General features: G+C 36.9%; 1 protein-coding gene across 1 annotated transcript; it reads right to left on the bottom strand.

The window, feature by feature from the left end:
- Positions 1–814: 814 nt before the first annotated feature.
- On the bottom strand, positions 815–4,598 carry LOC147508743 (V-type proton ATPase catalytic subunit A-like). The gene is made up of 10 exons (XM_086597594.1): positions 4,490–4,598; positions 4,309–4,376; positions 3,636–3,769; positions 3,326–3,533; positions 3,038–3,234; positions 2,622–2,689; positions 1,975–2,100; positions 1,487–1,568; positions 1,229–1,285; positions 815–982 (listed from the first exon to the last, which is right to left on the bottom strand). The coding sequence occupies exons 7-10, from the start codon at positions 2,052–2,054 to the stop codon at positions 815–817; spliced, it is 387 nt and encodes a 128-aa protein (XP_086453720.1). The 5' UTR covers positions 2,055–2,100; positions 2,622–2,689; positions 3,038–3,234; positions 3,326–3,533; positions 3,636–3,769; positions 4,309–4,376; positions 4,490–4,598.
- Between the last annotated feature and the right edge of the window lie 11,752 nt (positions 4,599–16,350).

Consider the following 16,350-nt stretch of genomic DNA (forward strand, 5'->3'; position numbering starts at 1 on the left):
AAATCAAACATGTAATGTATTTATTTACAAATACAATGATAACTTAGTAACCCCAGATGCAAAACAGTGGCTTAAATCAACTAAAGAGCTTAACAAAACCATTCTTTGAAACTAAGCTCATAACTCAAAGAGTCAAAACCAGTGTATGGAAAACTTCTCTTTTTTTTTTGGGTCTTTTCAAAATATAGACCAAAAACATAAAAGAAAAGTAAAAAGAGTGTTTAGTATGTGTGGCACTAATCTAAAGAAGTCCATCAGATAGATCCTTCTTTTGGTCGTAGTAATATACACCAACAATGTGCATAAACTAAACACACAAAGTTAATCAGATCAAAAGTGAACCTATTCTTTTCTTTCTTTTTTTCCAATCAATCAAAGTGAGCAAATTAATGACTTTAGTTCAAAAAATAATAATAATATAAAATTAAATTAAAAATAAATAATTAAATGACGAGTCACATGAGAAGCAGAAGCAAGATATTACCTGTATATATGGAGGCCTCTCGAGCAGCGACAGACATATTAGAAGTATTAGCTACAAGTGTGGTCCTTTTCATGACAGATTCTTCACGGCCATCAGGCAATGTCATTGTTAGTTGAGGGAAATCCATAAGAACCTAGATAATAAGGTGGTCAAGATTCAACAAGTCTTACTCCTAATTACATATAATTAGTTGTTACATTTATTAATATCACAAATACTGATGCATATCTCCGCCATTTCATTTCCTCTTTCTCCACACCCCACATAAACCAAAGGTCGAATTGAGAGATCGCAAAACACATACATAAAGTACAATGAGAACTCAGCAAATCACGTAAAATTTCTAAGAGCTCGAATCTCCATATGCAACACAAGTGAATAAACAAACAAACTCGCCTTAGAAAGAGCTTGACTAATAACTGTTTTTCCACAACCAAATGCACCAGGAATAGCACAAGTCCCTCCAAGAACTGATGGGAAAAGGCCATCAAGAACACGCTGCACAAATGTACAACAAAATTATCAGGAAACAATACATATAATTGATTTAGTGAAATTGTTAATAAAAAATGACTTGATGCAGTCATTTTGCATATAACCTGTCCAGTTAAGAGAGATGTATCAGCAACAAGCTTGGATGCAACAGGCCTTGGTGAACGAATTAGTGTCAGGAAAATGTGTTACAGAGTATATGTGGTGGGAGCAAACTGTTTTAGTAATAAGACTACTAAGAAAACTAGTAACCTGAAGCATGGTAACTTTCTTTATTACACCTTGAAACTCAAGCTCTAACACTGTGTCCTGAAAAGAAATAAAATAAAGCATGGTTAATGAAAAAAAAATAAAATGACCCGACTCTATCTCAGCATGCCTAATACCTAATGCAAGACTTTCAAAAAATAGAATCTCAAATGGGTTGTCTTCAAAATGTTGCTCTCAAAAGAGCAACCCAACATTGCGCATGTTGAGGGGAAAAATTGGTGCGCCATGGGGAAAAATTACCTTCGAAAAGCTGCCAACACCGAAAGCTTTCTTGGAATGGATCACCAACCCTAGACTTCCAAGAGACCCCCTTCTTCCTCCTCTATTCGGGCTGGGAACCGGCAATGTAAAAACTTAATTTCATAAGTTTGCATTGGCAGAGTTAAAACACCTGTAAAACAAACAAGCATACATATAATACAATCAATGGACAAGTTTTAAGGATAGGCTTGGTGGAAGACTAGGCTTTCTTGCTAGTTTAGTACAAACATAAAGCAGTCCAATGCAAATGAACCACACTTCCACACTTCCACAATAAATCTTAACTCAAATGGGGTATTGTCGGACACAAGGCATAGCATAGATGGACTGGCGAGGATATCATTAGGTAATGCACTCTTTGCGTTTACTCGTGCTAGTGGTGCAAGATTCAGATCTTTATTTGTGATAGATAATAAGATTTAAATTCACACTTTCACAAGGTCATGGATATTTAGTAATATACATACCTGAGATTGTACATGTGGCACAACTTGTAATGAAATAACTCGCCCCCTGTGATGGGCAGCTCAAGTTGCAACTTGTTCATCAGTGAGCCCACCAATTCAGTAACGCAGTCTGTCTCGCATGTAATGCTGATGAAAAAATGAAAAATAAAAAACAAATAAACATTGCTACAAATAGTAAAATGTGCTAAAGAACAAAAAGGGTTCAATTACAATGAAAAACTAACCTCATGATTAAGAACACGTACATCTTTCTTACTTATCAACTAGGTTAAACTAGACAACAAATTGCATACTTGCTTTAGATGGAATGGGCGTCCCTTTAAATTGAATCAAATACTAATTTAAATTAAAATGATAGCTTACAAATTAGTTTTTGATACGTTATGTTGGCTATATGAAATAGTTACACAGACAACATCACACCAAGCTTCGAACTAATTTATGAATAATAGGCTAGTTTATGGGATGGGCCTGCTTGAAGCTTAGCGTATGTCATCTATTAAATTATGCAAGTCTACTATTAGGCTCAAGTAAATCTCATTGAGGTGATCAGCTTTCTATGAAGAAGATTAAAGCATGCAATACACAAGATAAGATCGAAAATAACACTGTAATAAACGATAATAATCCAGCTATAGCTATTTTACCTCTAGCTCCCCACACCTGCAGCCCGATCATTTCCAATTCCACCTTAAATATGGCAACCAGTGTAGACCTGTTGAAAGCCTATCAACTTTATGAACTATGAATATGCACAAGTAGCTAGATGTAGTAATGTAGTTGTCTTGTGAACTATGTGGAACATGCCATATTAATTAATGCACATGACAAAATTATAATATCAACTCATAGCATGTTCGTAACCTAGATTGAAGAAACACAAAATATTCAATACCTTCTTTACAAATTTGATATTCAATATTCAATACCTTCTTTACAGATTGATATATTAACTTGAAATCAATGTGAAAAATTTACAGTTTTGATATAGTATCAAAAGATTAATGCCACTTAATTCGTAGTGATCAGTTTCATTATTTTATTTTATAGTTATGGTTATTACCTCTAAACCCCATTCAATTTTATCTTCATAGCCACAGCTAATAATGTGAATGGCTTCTTTGAGTAGAGCTGTCGGACTTGAGGAGGTAGGGAGTCCACCTTGCTCCATAAGCGGAGAAGTAACGAACGTAGCAGATTGTCGGAATCTTTTCTCAAAACTCATCTAGGACATCAGTAGCTCCTTATCCTCCTTTCCTACTAGAAGGGGAAAATAGAAAACTTATGATTTGAGAAAAGAAAACTAACAAACATTTTAAAGCAAATAGTTTATGAGTATTTAGTTAAGGACCTGATGAACCTTCAAGATTGGATCCTACTCCATTCTGGTTGGAATATTTGTTGAGCAATCCAAAGCATGGGCAGGAATCACAACTAACCATGTTTGGACGTTTAGGCCCCTTCAGAGGGTTATAACCATATAGAGCCTGTCTTTTGAAAACATATGCAGTACCCACATATACTAGCCCCTATATTCCATATAGACCTTTCATGTTAATCTACAAAGACAAGGAAAGTAATCTCAATGTCTTTTTTTTTTGTTTAATTTTACCTCTGATAACCTTGTTAGGTACCTAGTGAAATCATGAGGAACAACTTACATTAAAGAAGACGGAGTTTCTATGGGCATATCGATCGCTCCTGTTAATGTCGTCAAACCTTTGAGGGAACTGGATGTAACAGACCTTTCTTCCAATCTGTGGATCATCAAGAAACACACTGCCTCTCGAGCTGCCTTGTTGTTATTTATGTAGTGGTCACAGTCCAAGTTCAGCATGAAAAGAACATTTGTAAGTATGGCAGAAACACGCACCTGGATTTTACCGAATAGAAATGAATACGGTATCAGTGTTAATTCCAATATTAATGCAATCTATAAAACTGCATTTCTAGATTAATGCTTCCAGTTTTGGCTGCAAGATACTATGAATACAATGGAATAAACGTTGTGACGCAAAATATGTATTTACAATTTTCCTTACCAGGGCATTCATGGCTCCAACTTTCTTGAAGGAATGAAGCCAACAAGAGCAGATTTCCCACCCTTGTCATTGATACACACAGTACAACATGAGATTATTAATATAAACTAAAATCTATCATATAAAGACGCCAACTTTGGCCATGGTTGACAGATTATACTAGTAATCATGAACATACACCCTTATAATCATACATCTAGACAAACCCAAAAGCTAATTCATTTTTTTTTTTTTAGAAAATGGAAACACTAGAAACCGTAATTGAAAGAAGATTCATTAAACAAAATGTTACCTTGGACAAAGAAGAAGCTTTCTTGAGCAATTGATGGTGTAAATTGAACGCTTTAGCCAAAACCCTAACTGTTAGAAAGGAGGAAGAAGAAAAGATTAAGAAAACGAAGGAGAAGATACGACTTACCTCAGTGGGTAATACTAGCGGCGGTGCAATGGTAGCAGTTTTTTATGCGGCTTACCTCTTCACTTTTCTCTTTAGTTATTTTGTTATTGAAAAGGTGTGAGAGATGAGCGCGAGAATGAAAAACATCCCAACAAAAGTTTTCACCCAATTTCATTTGTTTTCAGGTTTTCATTTATTATTATTATGTTTTTTGGGAATAGGTCACATTTAAATATCCGTCACCTAATATTGGGTAAATGTTACTAAATAAACCAAACATTTGCCTACATAATATGTAACGGTTAGTAAGATTGCTAACGAAAAACATGTGTGACAAAAATTGTAACGGAAGTATAAGTGTTAGCAATCATTTTTCCTAAATGTTGCAAATTCAGTGATATGGTGTAGTGATTGCACTCAAGTCCTCCAAATAATCCTAAAATAATTGCTGTTTTGTGCGACAAAGACAATAACCATTATGTCAATGTAAAACTCCACCAGAATTGTCTATTCCCTATACCTGTGACTTCATGGAGAGATTTTGTTTTTTAAGGAGGTGGTGAATGGAAATATTGGGCATTACCTAGAGTCGAAGCATACACGGAGGCTTTTAGGAACCTTCAACTTCTGACAGATGCTGGAGTTGAACCTTATGCAATTATCCTATCTGACGTTGATGTTGATGATGATGATGATTTGATGTAGTTTTTCAGTGAATGTAAGGCTAAACTTTTGTAAAATGATGTTTACTTGTAACTTTTTTTGAATGGTGGTTACTTGTAATTTTTTGTAATTTTGTGTCACAGCCCGAATTTCTAAACAATTACAAAGTAAGTATTTGAAATATAAATATCTCAAACATCACTATGTTCAATTGTCTAAAAACCCAGGCTATGACGGGTGAATACAACACAGGCCAAAACCGAAAATACCACACCATAAAGAATCAACTTAACAACAATAATCTCCAAACTTTCTCAACCATCACTTTATTAAAGACTATCTTCCATCCCAAAAATCATCAATATAGCATCTAAGAATAATAGGTCTTCAACATCGTATTCTCATGTCATATGAATATGAAACTACGTTATTACATACTTCCAAAAAGATCAGACCTAATAAAAATAAACTCCCGGACTGCTCTAGAAACAAATCCAAATCAAAACGCCGCGGTTCCACTGCCTTCCACCTATGTTCCCAATAACACACCCACGTTGCCAAAACAAAGCAAACATGGGTCAGCAAAATGGAATTTGCTGGTATAAGTAGATTAACCACATAAAACAATATTATACTTTAATTATCCAAACCATCACTTTATATTTTCCCATAACTTAATCATTTTCAGCTTGGAAGACAGGTAGTTCCGTCATTTCCACCGGCATAGTTTCTTCCCCAGCAAGACTTCCATTTTATTAATTCATTATAATAACTCATTTTAATAACTAAGTAATTGAATTAAAACTTACCGATATCCAATGCTGTATAAGAGTAGGACCGCGTCCCTGCACAAAATATTATTAAGTCCTACCCTCCTGCAAAAGAAAGTTAGAACTTTTATATAACATATGTAGATATCCTATAGGTATTCAAAAGCAAGTCCAAGCACACTAGCACCATCAAAGAATACAACTAACCCGCAAGGCGAATACCTTAGTTACTCTCTAGGGCAGTCCAAACAATCTAGTCATTCATGGCACATTCAATGAATGAATACCCGGGTCATTCATGACATATTCAATAAATGCCCACCTAACATATGACATCATCAGTCATAAAACTCCTTTCCAAAACTTGCGACGTGGAGAGATTTAAAAAAAGTGTGATAAATTTGTTTACGCATTATTGAACTTTATTGCATATATTATTTCAGAGAATGGACGAGTAATCTTGTTTCATGTATTTTTGGTTTATGCGTTATTAATTATATGGATGTCTAAGTGTCATAACATTGTATATCATAAAAGACTGAAATATCACACAGTAGTTAATACACGTATACACGTATATAGAAGGGTCTTAGCCTAAAGACAAGCATGCTAATAGCCCTAGACCTATCCTAATAGACCTAATCTTAGTCTAGTCAAAGGTCAATTTGGGTCAACTGGTCAAAGTCAATCCTGGTCAAAGTCAAAGTCAACCTGCCAAGGGTCAACAGCAGTCAACCAGCCAAACTTTTCTAATCCAAAAGCCCAAAGTCTAAGGCCCAAGGTCTAAAACTAAAATCAAAAATGAAATTCTAAAAGTTAAAACACTTAAGCCCAAGCCCAAGCCAAATCAAACCTCACGTACTGTTCACCTTCTTCTCTCCCACTCTCCAGCGTCTCCACCACTAATGCAACCACCACTCGACACTCCTATTAAACCCATCGGTTTTCATCCCCACGAAAAACCCAACCTACCTATACCAACAAATCGCGATATCCCCCACTCTTCCAAATCGCAATATCGACGGCCATTAACGTTTCTTCGAGCTTCAATAGTCCCTCTCCAACACCCATCAACCAGCAACAACCAACCTCAAATCAACACATTTAAAAACCCAACAACAAGAGTTCAAACTAAATCAAACAAGACAAGTGACGCCATTAACAGCTTCCTCAAAGCTTCGACAGTCCACATCTCACGACACCAACAATCACTGATATACGCTTAGACACTACTTAGAGATTTGAACTCTCTAAGTTTGATGTAAAAGCACTCAAAGTACCTTACTCACGATCTTCGTTGAGTAGAGTTAGAATAAGGATTCGAACTACCTAAAGTATAGAACAACTACAAATTGGATGTTACAATAAAGGAACTAAGGAGTAAGGTTATAATACTAGGTTTCTTCCTAACAAACATTAAAGCAAAACATTTAAGTTTGAAATCATGCACTTAAACAAAATACAATTTACTAAAAAAAGGTGGAGAGTTAATCCTCCTCATGTGAAACTATCATTAGTTGTTTATTTGAAAAAGGTTTTGATTCTTCCTAGACTCATAGACAAGTCCCTAATGGAAAAATAGAATTGATCCCTAGCATGCATGGCTCACTTAAGAGCTCATACATGCTAGCAAGTGAAAACCAAACAATGACTTATCTCTAAGCTCATTGTTTGATTCCTAACTAGACACTACACCAACTATCATTTTGGGATAGGATGTAGTGTTAGTTGTTCATCCTAAAAACCTACCAAACTCACAACCAATGTTTTTCCCTCACATGAGTTGGATTGACTCCCCAAAAGGGAAGTTAGCTCATGATCCTTGGGACAAGGACTTATGAACTAATAAAAACTCAAAAGAGAAAGAGAGAGAGAGAGAGAAGAAAATCCACAACCAACTCACTTCTATTATTTCTTAGAAGAACAAGTGTTCCTCCATTAAAACTATTACAAGCTTTTTTCAATAAAATCAAAAACTAAACTAACTTCTCATTTTCACTAAGGAACTAAAATAATGCCATGTGAGGAAAATAAGTCAAGGGAGTAAATGGAGTATCCCCCACCTTTGTCTAATTTCTTCTCCATTTGGGAGAAATCTCATTTCCTCCCACGAATTATCAAACCACATTGATTCATTTTTATCTACCACATTAAAACAAAGTGACACCTTGCCTTTTCTCACTATTAACACCTAATCTAATTTATTACATGCAAGGTGTCAACTTTGCACCAATAATTTGTTATCTTTGTCTTGACATGCTCCATGATTGATGACTCATCCAATCTTGTGGCCCCGCATAGTGGGTCCATGTGCAGATCGATGGCGATCCGGTATTTTGGGCGCTTTACAACTTCCCTTTATCGTAGAGTTCATCGCCTCGATTATGTCGGAGCAGCTCTCTTGTCGCCATTCGAGTCCCGGTTCGAGCAATAGGAGCTTTGGAAGTTTGATGCTTCAACGTGGATTTGGAAGAATTCATATATCGCCGCCTCGTGGCTTTTTATTGCGTGTTTAACCAATATTTCCATGTTTATCAAATACACGCAAAAGTATGAAAACATATTTATTTCATGATTATTAAACACATAATGAACCAAATTTATATGTCTCAATGGGGTTTCATAATACACTTTTGGGTGCTTATCACACTACCCCCAAACAGCACTTTGCTTGTCCTCAAGCAAAGAAGAGACACTAAAATAGATAAGTGGCCAAAAATGTGTAGTCCTAAACTAATTCTCGTTTCGCAGAGTGCGATTGCATTGACCATATGCAACAAGGCCTTAAACCACTAGGAATTCCCTAGTGGGCGAGTTATATAGCCTCGTGAGAGTTTTCCAAAAAGATACTCACAAACTTTATTTATACTACAACGACTCGAATGATGTAAACTTGTTTCCTAAATTAATCTCGGATATCCATACATCTCCTTAGCGGAACGAGGATTTATTTCTTTGAAACTCAAGTTAATATGTATTCAATAATTAAAACATCTACATATGATTATTCATGCAGTGAACTTTTCATTGAAATATACTAGCAGGGTTGTTTCTGGATCCTTGGAGAGCATACCTAAATGGGTTCTCACAGGTATGTGTTGAAACACATATTCACTCAAAATTTTTCCACTCGTGTTTTGTTAACTCCAGCCAGGCGGTGGGCACACGCTTTCTTACATCTCAATGACAGTCAGAGGAGCCGATGTCGATTAATCACGTCTACTACTTATTATCACACCACCCTACTCCTAATTGAGCTAGAGGTCTTTATTAGGTATTGTGGGGCTTAGGTGATAGTGTACAAGAAAATGGAAATGGATAATCAAAATTTACGAGTATGAGAGAATAGGGTCTTCATATATTTATACTAGAGAAATCCTTTTTCCTTTCCTTCTTCTAACCGAAGTTTTTCCAACCTTGTTCTTAAGCCTCTGGATACTAAGGATTTTTTTTTTTTTTTTAAGGCTTAAGAAAATGATTTTATTTTCCTTTTCTTAAAGAAAGTAACGACTTAAATTTGGGACAAGTCTTTCTCTTTATTCTTTCCACATTTCATCCTATTTCTCATACTCATCACTTAGGGTAGGTTCTTTTATTTGGTTTAATAGATGGGTAAGGAATTTTTGTGGTGAAAGTGAAAGGTTTGATGAAAGGTTCGATGGAGTGACTAGCGGTAATATTTGTAAATGTAAGAATTTTTAGCTATGTCGATCCAAAGAAGGCCTAAATTCTCGCCTAGGGTTCGGGTGGTGATCAAGTAAGTAGATGCGTAATTTCCTCTAATCGGAAAACTACTCCTCTGTGTCATCACACACAAATCACTCATATCAAGGCTTTTGGTTAGATTCTCACTGGGTTTATAGTTTAAGTAACTAACCGTTGTTTCGAAACTTATCGCTATGTACAATCAATGATACTCGATACATGAATATTCATGAAAATATGTATAAAACTATTAAGTGCGTATTATCTAAAATTTCTTAAAAACAAATCCTAATTCGGATACTAATGTGAGATTTCTAGACAATTTTCATCATTGAAAAGGAAACAAGACTTTGTCACTAAGTACAATTATTAATATGAAAATAAAAACTATATATAGGCTACAAGATGCCTAATTCTTGCTATAGGTTTAAAGCACCCCAAACGTAATGATGCTTAGTCCTCGAAGGATCAATAATTAAAGAGAGAAAGTACCGAGAACCGTGAGCAAAATTAGGGCTAGATTGTCGAACCGGAGGTTGGAGATCATAATATATTATTCAGAAAGAACAAGAAAATGTTCAATAGCACACTAAACATAGCACACCCATATAATAAACCACAAAGATACCTAAACATGAAAAACAATAGCACACCAAAACAAAAGGTTTAGCTAGATATATGTACAAATGGCAAACTCAAGTTTACCATCCAAAGAGAGACGAGGGTCTGGCGTCCTCTTTAAGGAAATGCATTTCCTTAGCATCACGCCAATAGATAATAGTCTGCCAAATTTCTGCCCATTCTTTGTCTCCGGATTCCCTCAAATTGGTCTTCATCTTTTCGTCCTTTGGGTAACATCGAACATGCCTCAGGTATCGAGCGGGACGCTTCCATTGACGAAACCTTAATGAGCGAATGATTCTGTTTGCTGGGCACATGGAATCCACCTTGACCCAGTCATGAAAAGTAGCTGCAAACTGTGGGAAATGTGTCTTCATGATTCGGCAAGCGGTGACTGGTAAAAGTATATACTTATCCTGAAAAGTGCGAGCTCGTTTCAGGCTGGAGACAACACAACCTAAAATGTTAAATAAAGCATGACCCCGAAGCTAGTGCATCAATACGACGCTAAGCGACCACATTGGCGAGAGAAATGCCAATCTCCCATAATGTTCGAGGAGTACAAATAACATGGCAAATTCCATGTTCATGGTCATGCTTGCTAATGGAATGGTGATGTTGGCCATGGCACATGGCCATCTCCTTCGCTTGATCTCAAGACCATCACCATAAGAGTCGCCAAATGCTTGCCAATCGAAAAGAACGGTAAGAATTATGATAGATGTAATGCCAAGATGCAAAGGGTTCGCGATATGGAAGGTCCAAAGTTAGAGCAAGTTGTTGTTCGAAAAAGATATGAGGTGTGTCACCAACTCGGATTGTGAATCCGTCTAAGCAGAAACCATGCGCATGGTTGAATGTCGGTGTGTCATCCATATTAGCATAAAGTATGCAGCCAAACTAGGAGAATAAGTTTGGTCGTTGAAGAATTAGGGAAGACCACCCAATGTTTGTGATGTAATCATGGAAGAGATGGCCATAGGCATTGAATCCATCATAGACCGAAAGGATTGCTCGGAATGATTTTGGGAGGGACCATGGATGATGAAGATGTCGTGTTTGATGAAGATGCCATAGTGGATGAAGTAATAAACTAGGTACGCAACCGGATGGAAAAATGAGTATGTAAGAAAATAGACCCTCCTCAGAAGCACATGTTAAAATTATATTAGTCACAATGGAAATGATGACAATCCTACTAAGCATTTCATACAAAATAAAACAAAAGATAAGATAAAATACATAGTACGACGGAAAAATGTAATAACATATATGATTATATACTTATTGACTTAGTAATATCATGGATTCTCGATATTGATCTAGAAGATGCATATTTTGCACCGCATCGCTTAGGTCATCTATTTGTTGGCCGAAATGCATCCGAATGTCCCTTGGGTCGGCAGAGAGTACAGCTTTGATTTTCCATTAGGAGAGCATGATTTTGCAAGAATTGAGAATGATTTTCCAAGATCTCCTCTCGCTCAACATCATGCGTTGCTTGACGATCTTGGAAATCCTCAAGAGTTGTGATGATGATATTCTCGACGAGTGTGTAGTTCCCTCAAACCCCTCGATGAAGAAGTTTAATGCCTTCCATGGAATTAATAATATTCAAAGATGGCATTTTCATCAAATAAACCGTCGAAATTTGAGCTTGAGGTGTTCTCGCTTCATCTATCGAGCATCGTGGGTCCAAAACCAACGGAGTAGTCCGCTTTGAAGTACCTTTATATATGCTCTTTGAAGGGGGTGTCTCGAGATATTATTGGATAACCCCAACGAATCATAATCTCAATTCGAACCAAAGTGGGTAGAACTCTACGACCTTCTTGTTTTCTTGGTGATTACGCCTCCAGGTGTTGGATCAAACAAAAATCATCTCTTTGAGTTTGCAAAATCCAAAGTAGGTGAAGTTGAGGCTTTGTGACTTCAGCCATGGTGTGATGTACCTACCACATTATGTCCCAACCAAAGGGAGCACAACACGCTGATTCTGTTTCAAAGAGCGTTGAAGAACTATGTGATGTGTATGTTCGACGTCGCCATGAGATACGGTAGCTCATGAAGAAAGTTTTTATGAATCGAATGATGACTCTTGAACAAGGGACTCCCCGTTTTTATTGGGATTTGAAGTATGTCTGAGATCATTTCCTTATTCAATTCCAATCGTTGTCCATAGGCATTGAAGTAGAATTTCCCATCTTCATAACCGCTAAATTGGTAGAACATCAAAACCAATTCTCGAATAACTAGTCAGCCGAATGATATAGAAGAGGCCCCATCCTCGACGATGATTTCAAGTTGTCAAAATAAGGAGAAAACCGCCTTCTTCGAAAAGTTTTTAGGTAGTCTTTCTCTCGCCGCTATTTTTTCTTGGTTGAGCCATTGCCGAGGGAAGGATAGTGAAAATTGTATGAATAAGAATGGCTTAAAAAAGAAGATTTATAGGCAATCTATGAGGCTATACCAACTGAGTCCAAGTGTATTTAATGACCCATGTGATTATGAACAAAGATCATAGGGGATCCACAGTAAGTCTTTGTCATGTCAGATATCCAAATACAATTAATGAGATGGTTTAATGTTTAGAAAATACGGAGGAAAGTTTCACAGGGTAGTTAGACTTACACGTAATTTCAGAAATGATGATCATAACTCAGTAATAGAATATGGATAGAATAATGGAGCTGCATGTGTGACAAGTGTTATGTGTACCTTGTAGCGTCTTGCCGATTTTCTCTGAACACTATGTGTATCCATTAATTATTTCGGTGAGTTCTGGATGGCCTTTCTTTGTTATGGTTTGTTTATTATTTTTTTACTTATTATTATTATTTTTATTTTTATTATTTTTATTTTTATTTTTTTTTTTATATATATATATATATATATATATACTAAGAATCGACACGTTATGCGGAGCTGGCAGTTTTTTTGTTCACAAAAAATGAGGGCAATGTTTCAATTTCAAAAGAGGAGTCCATGTGTCACTTTTTGGATAGTGGCAATATTGTAAATATTTGCAAAACTTAATATGCTAAATCAAGGGGAAACGCCTAAATTTTATCGGTCAAATACCGGTCTTACCCTTCCATAACATATCTTTTTTATTTACCTTTTAATAATAATTGTAATAACCAAATATGTTCAGGGTATAAGAGGAAAATATCAATCGCTTTTTCTTTAAAAGTAGTTAGATTTTATTTTATATTTTATATTTTATATTTTATTTTATATTTTTTATTTAATTTTTATTGTTATATATATATATATATATTTTTATTAGAGAGGAAAAGACAACTAATATACACAACTAATTAATACGAACTTCCCATTTAATACGAAACCCGCATAAATGTGTGAGAATTATTTAACACACCATACTAATATACAAAATGAAAAAACAAAAAAGGGAGGGTTACATAGATCTAGATGTTCGGATCAAGTTATGCATGAGTGACAAGAGAATAATGATAAACACCGTTATCACGATTAATGTGATAGCCCATTCTCGTTGCTCCTTTTCCCATCGCTTCTAGTTTATTCATTATTGTCAAGAAATTGAAAATTTGTGAAGAAGAAGTTGTGAAGATTGAGAGAAGGGAATGAGTGAAAGAGGAAAGGAGAGTAGTATTTATAACTTGGTTTCGACCGTTGGGCATGTGACCGTTTGGATCACCATTGGGTCTCGACCGTTGGGCTTTGAGAGTAGGCCCAATGAATCAAGGAGCAAACTCATATTTTTGAAAGTACTATATTCGCGATAACATAAATAATTTCTCATTTAAACCGTTCGAGATACAAAATTATGAGAAATCAACCGATATATAATAATTTAGCACTAAAAATAAAAAAACAATGCATTAGGGGAAATAAATGACATAGTCATTTCTAAACCAAAGAAAATAAACATCTATCGAATCCTCCCAAGTTAGCGTAAGAAGAACCTGGTTTCTACGCCTTCGCCACGAATTTAACTTCAGCCGAGCCGATCAAGGTGAATGTGGCCTATAGATCAGTAGTAAATCCGATCTTGAATTGTCGCCGATTAGCCATCATCATTCTCCTGAATTGGCCTTGGCGATTTCTCATTTCTTCTTTGGAATTCATTCGGGAAGTAATCATCTCTTCCTCGGCGAAGAAACATCCTCGCAAGATACTAGAATTCATGTTCCTCAAGGCATCCATAGAGTATTGATTCGGGCGATGGTATCTTCATTAAAACAAACAGTCGCGGTGGTGAAGGAGGAGGAGGTACGCTATCATGCTCAATGTCATCTCTAGCTACCGGGTCCCAATGGTCTAAAAACACAAGTCTCAAAAATTCCAAAATTCTCGAAAAGACCTTGTTTCAATGAAAGGAGTAGCAGACCGAACCCTAAGTTAAGCATAAGCCGAGTAACAAGTACAGCAAGAGGAGTCGACCTATTTGACGCTGGGTCGTAAGAATATGGCCCGTGAAGTGGACCATACGTAAAGTGTGCTTCCTCTCCTCAGGGATCCACGCAGGTGCAAGAAAGTCTTGTTCACGCCGACGCCTTTGAAGTTCCAATGACGCGTTGTCGCCAACCATCGAGTGACGGCTAATTGGTTACGCCGAGCGAATGCGCCGGTACACGCAGTTCGAGCGAGTTGTTGTACCCCCTCGAGAAGCGTGTCAAACATCAAATCCCTCGTGGTCGGATACTCGACAATAACAGGTCGGGCTATCGAGTTAATCTGAATCTGCGCGGTATTCAAATCAACTCCAAATGTGAGTTCACGCTCCATCCCATCCGCCGTAATCCAAAATTCGCCACCCCGAAACCTCCATTATTATAAAATTTCAACACCAATTCTTCGAATATTGAGCTGGGATTCGATGCAATAGATATTCCCACTCTCTACTTTTCAATTTCCTCATCAAAAAATGGGTGAAACATCCCTAATTATAGAGATTTGTGAAATTTCTCTCGACCGTAATTCGCCTTCGTACTGCCATAGCGGTATAATTTAGATTTTGATGGTGCAAATATCAAGAGGAGGTGGAGGAGGTGGTGCTTTGGAGGAAGGGGTTGAGGTTGGTGGAGTTTGCCGGCGCGCCGGGTCTAATTCTTCTCATGGGTATGCCGCTATGCGCGAGTGGATAGTGAGGGACCAAGATCCGTTTTTGTGGAAAGAAGAAGTGGGTGGACGCGCTGGTGCCCCGCCCAGCGTGGGCTTTGTACCCGGATCTTGGGTTTTGGGTCGGGTCAAAATTTTGGCCCAAGTACAAATGAATTACAGAAATTCCTCTTATGTCCCTAAAAGTTCAAATTTCAAACGCGTGGAAATTCGATTCGCTTCAACTCCGAATTTAACGGATGAGATATCGAACGATCAAGATATTAAAATGTCATCCACTAGAATATGAAAAATCACATTCAAACATCAATTTTTTTTATTTTTTTATTTTTTATTTTTTTTTAACCATCTTTGGTTTTTATTTATTTATCCTTTATATACAAATGTACAAGTCGAGAAGAACGTGGTCGACAACACCGAAATCCAAATAAAACAACACATCACAAACAAATTTTAACTCGGGCAACTTTCATGTCGGCTCTGGTGAACCCAATCCAAACGACCGTGGCTTATCCTTTATGTTTTGGGGCCTGGGTTTAGGATCGGTACCATCCTTGACCAATGCGGTAATGGTCTAATAATAATATTACCCTTAGTACATATGGTATAGCCTCAAACCGCCCCGAAACAGTCACATAGAAAACTGAATGGGGTTGGCCTGGGGGAATCCATTGCCCGTACGAACTATGAAATATCCGATGGTGCATATCACGACTCTCTTTGGGCACCATGCTGGGTGCTAATAAAACAAAACGTGTATATACATGTTGAGTCTTTTAACGTCAGATCCTCAAGACGAATGTGAGTCTTTTAACGTCAGATCCTCAAGACGAATGTGAGTCTTTTAACGTCAGATCCTCAAGACGAATGTGAGTCTTTTAACGTCAGATCCTCAAGACGAATCCCAACCTCGGGGAGCAACGGACGACGACGGTTTATCCCGCTGAAATGGTGTCGATAATAATATACCTTATACCGCTCATCTCGATAAAAGATCAAGACTGACGAGAAAGGAGTTTGATTACCATACACCACCCCATCCTTTTCGCTTTTCGTCGCCGCTGAAAGCAAA

Source organism: Coptis chinensis, chromosome 3 (assembly GCF_015680905.1).
Source record: "Coptis chinensis isolate HL-2020 chromosome 3, ASM1568090v1, whole genome shotgun sequence".
Lineage (NCBI taxonomy): Eukaryota > Viridiplantae > Streptophyta > Magnoliopsida > Ranunculales > Ranunculaceae > Coptis > Coptis chinensis.

Excerpts from the sequence above, each read along its gene's own strand:
- LOC147508743 (XM_086597594.1), bottom strand. The coding sequence starts at position 2,054 with ATGAACAAGTTGCAACTTGAGCTGCCCATCACAGGGGGCGAGTTATTT. Across the intron at positions 1,569-1,974 it reads TGCCACATGTACAATCTCAG|AGGAGGAAGAAGGGGGTCTC; the intron begins GTATGTATATTA and ends CAGCCCGAATAG. Across the intron at positions 1,286-1,486 it reads GTGTTGGCAGCTTTTCGAAG|GACACAGTGTTAGAGCTTGA; the intron begins GTAATTTTTCCC and ends ATTTCTTTTCAG.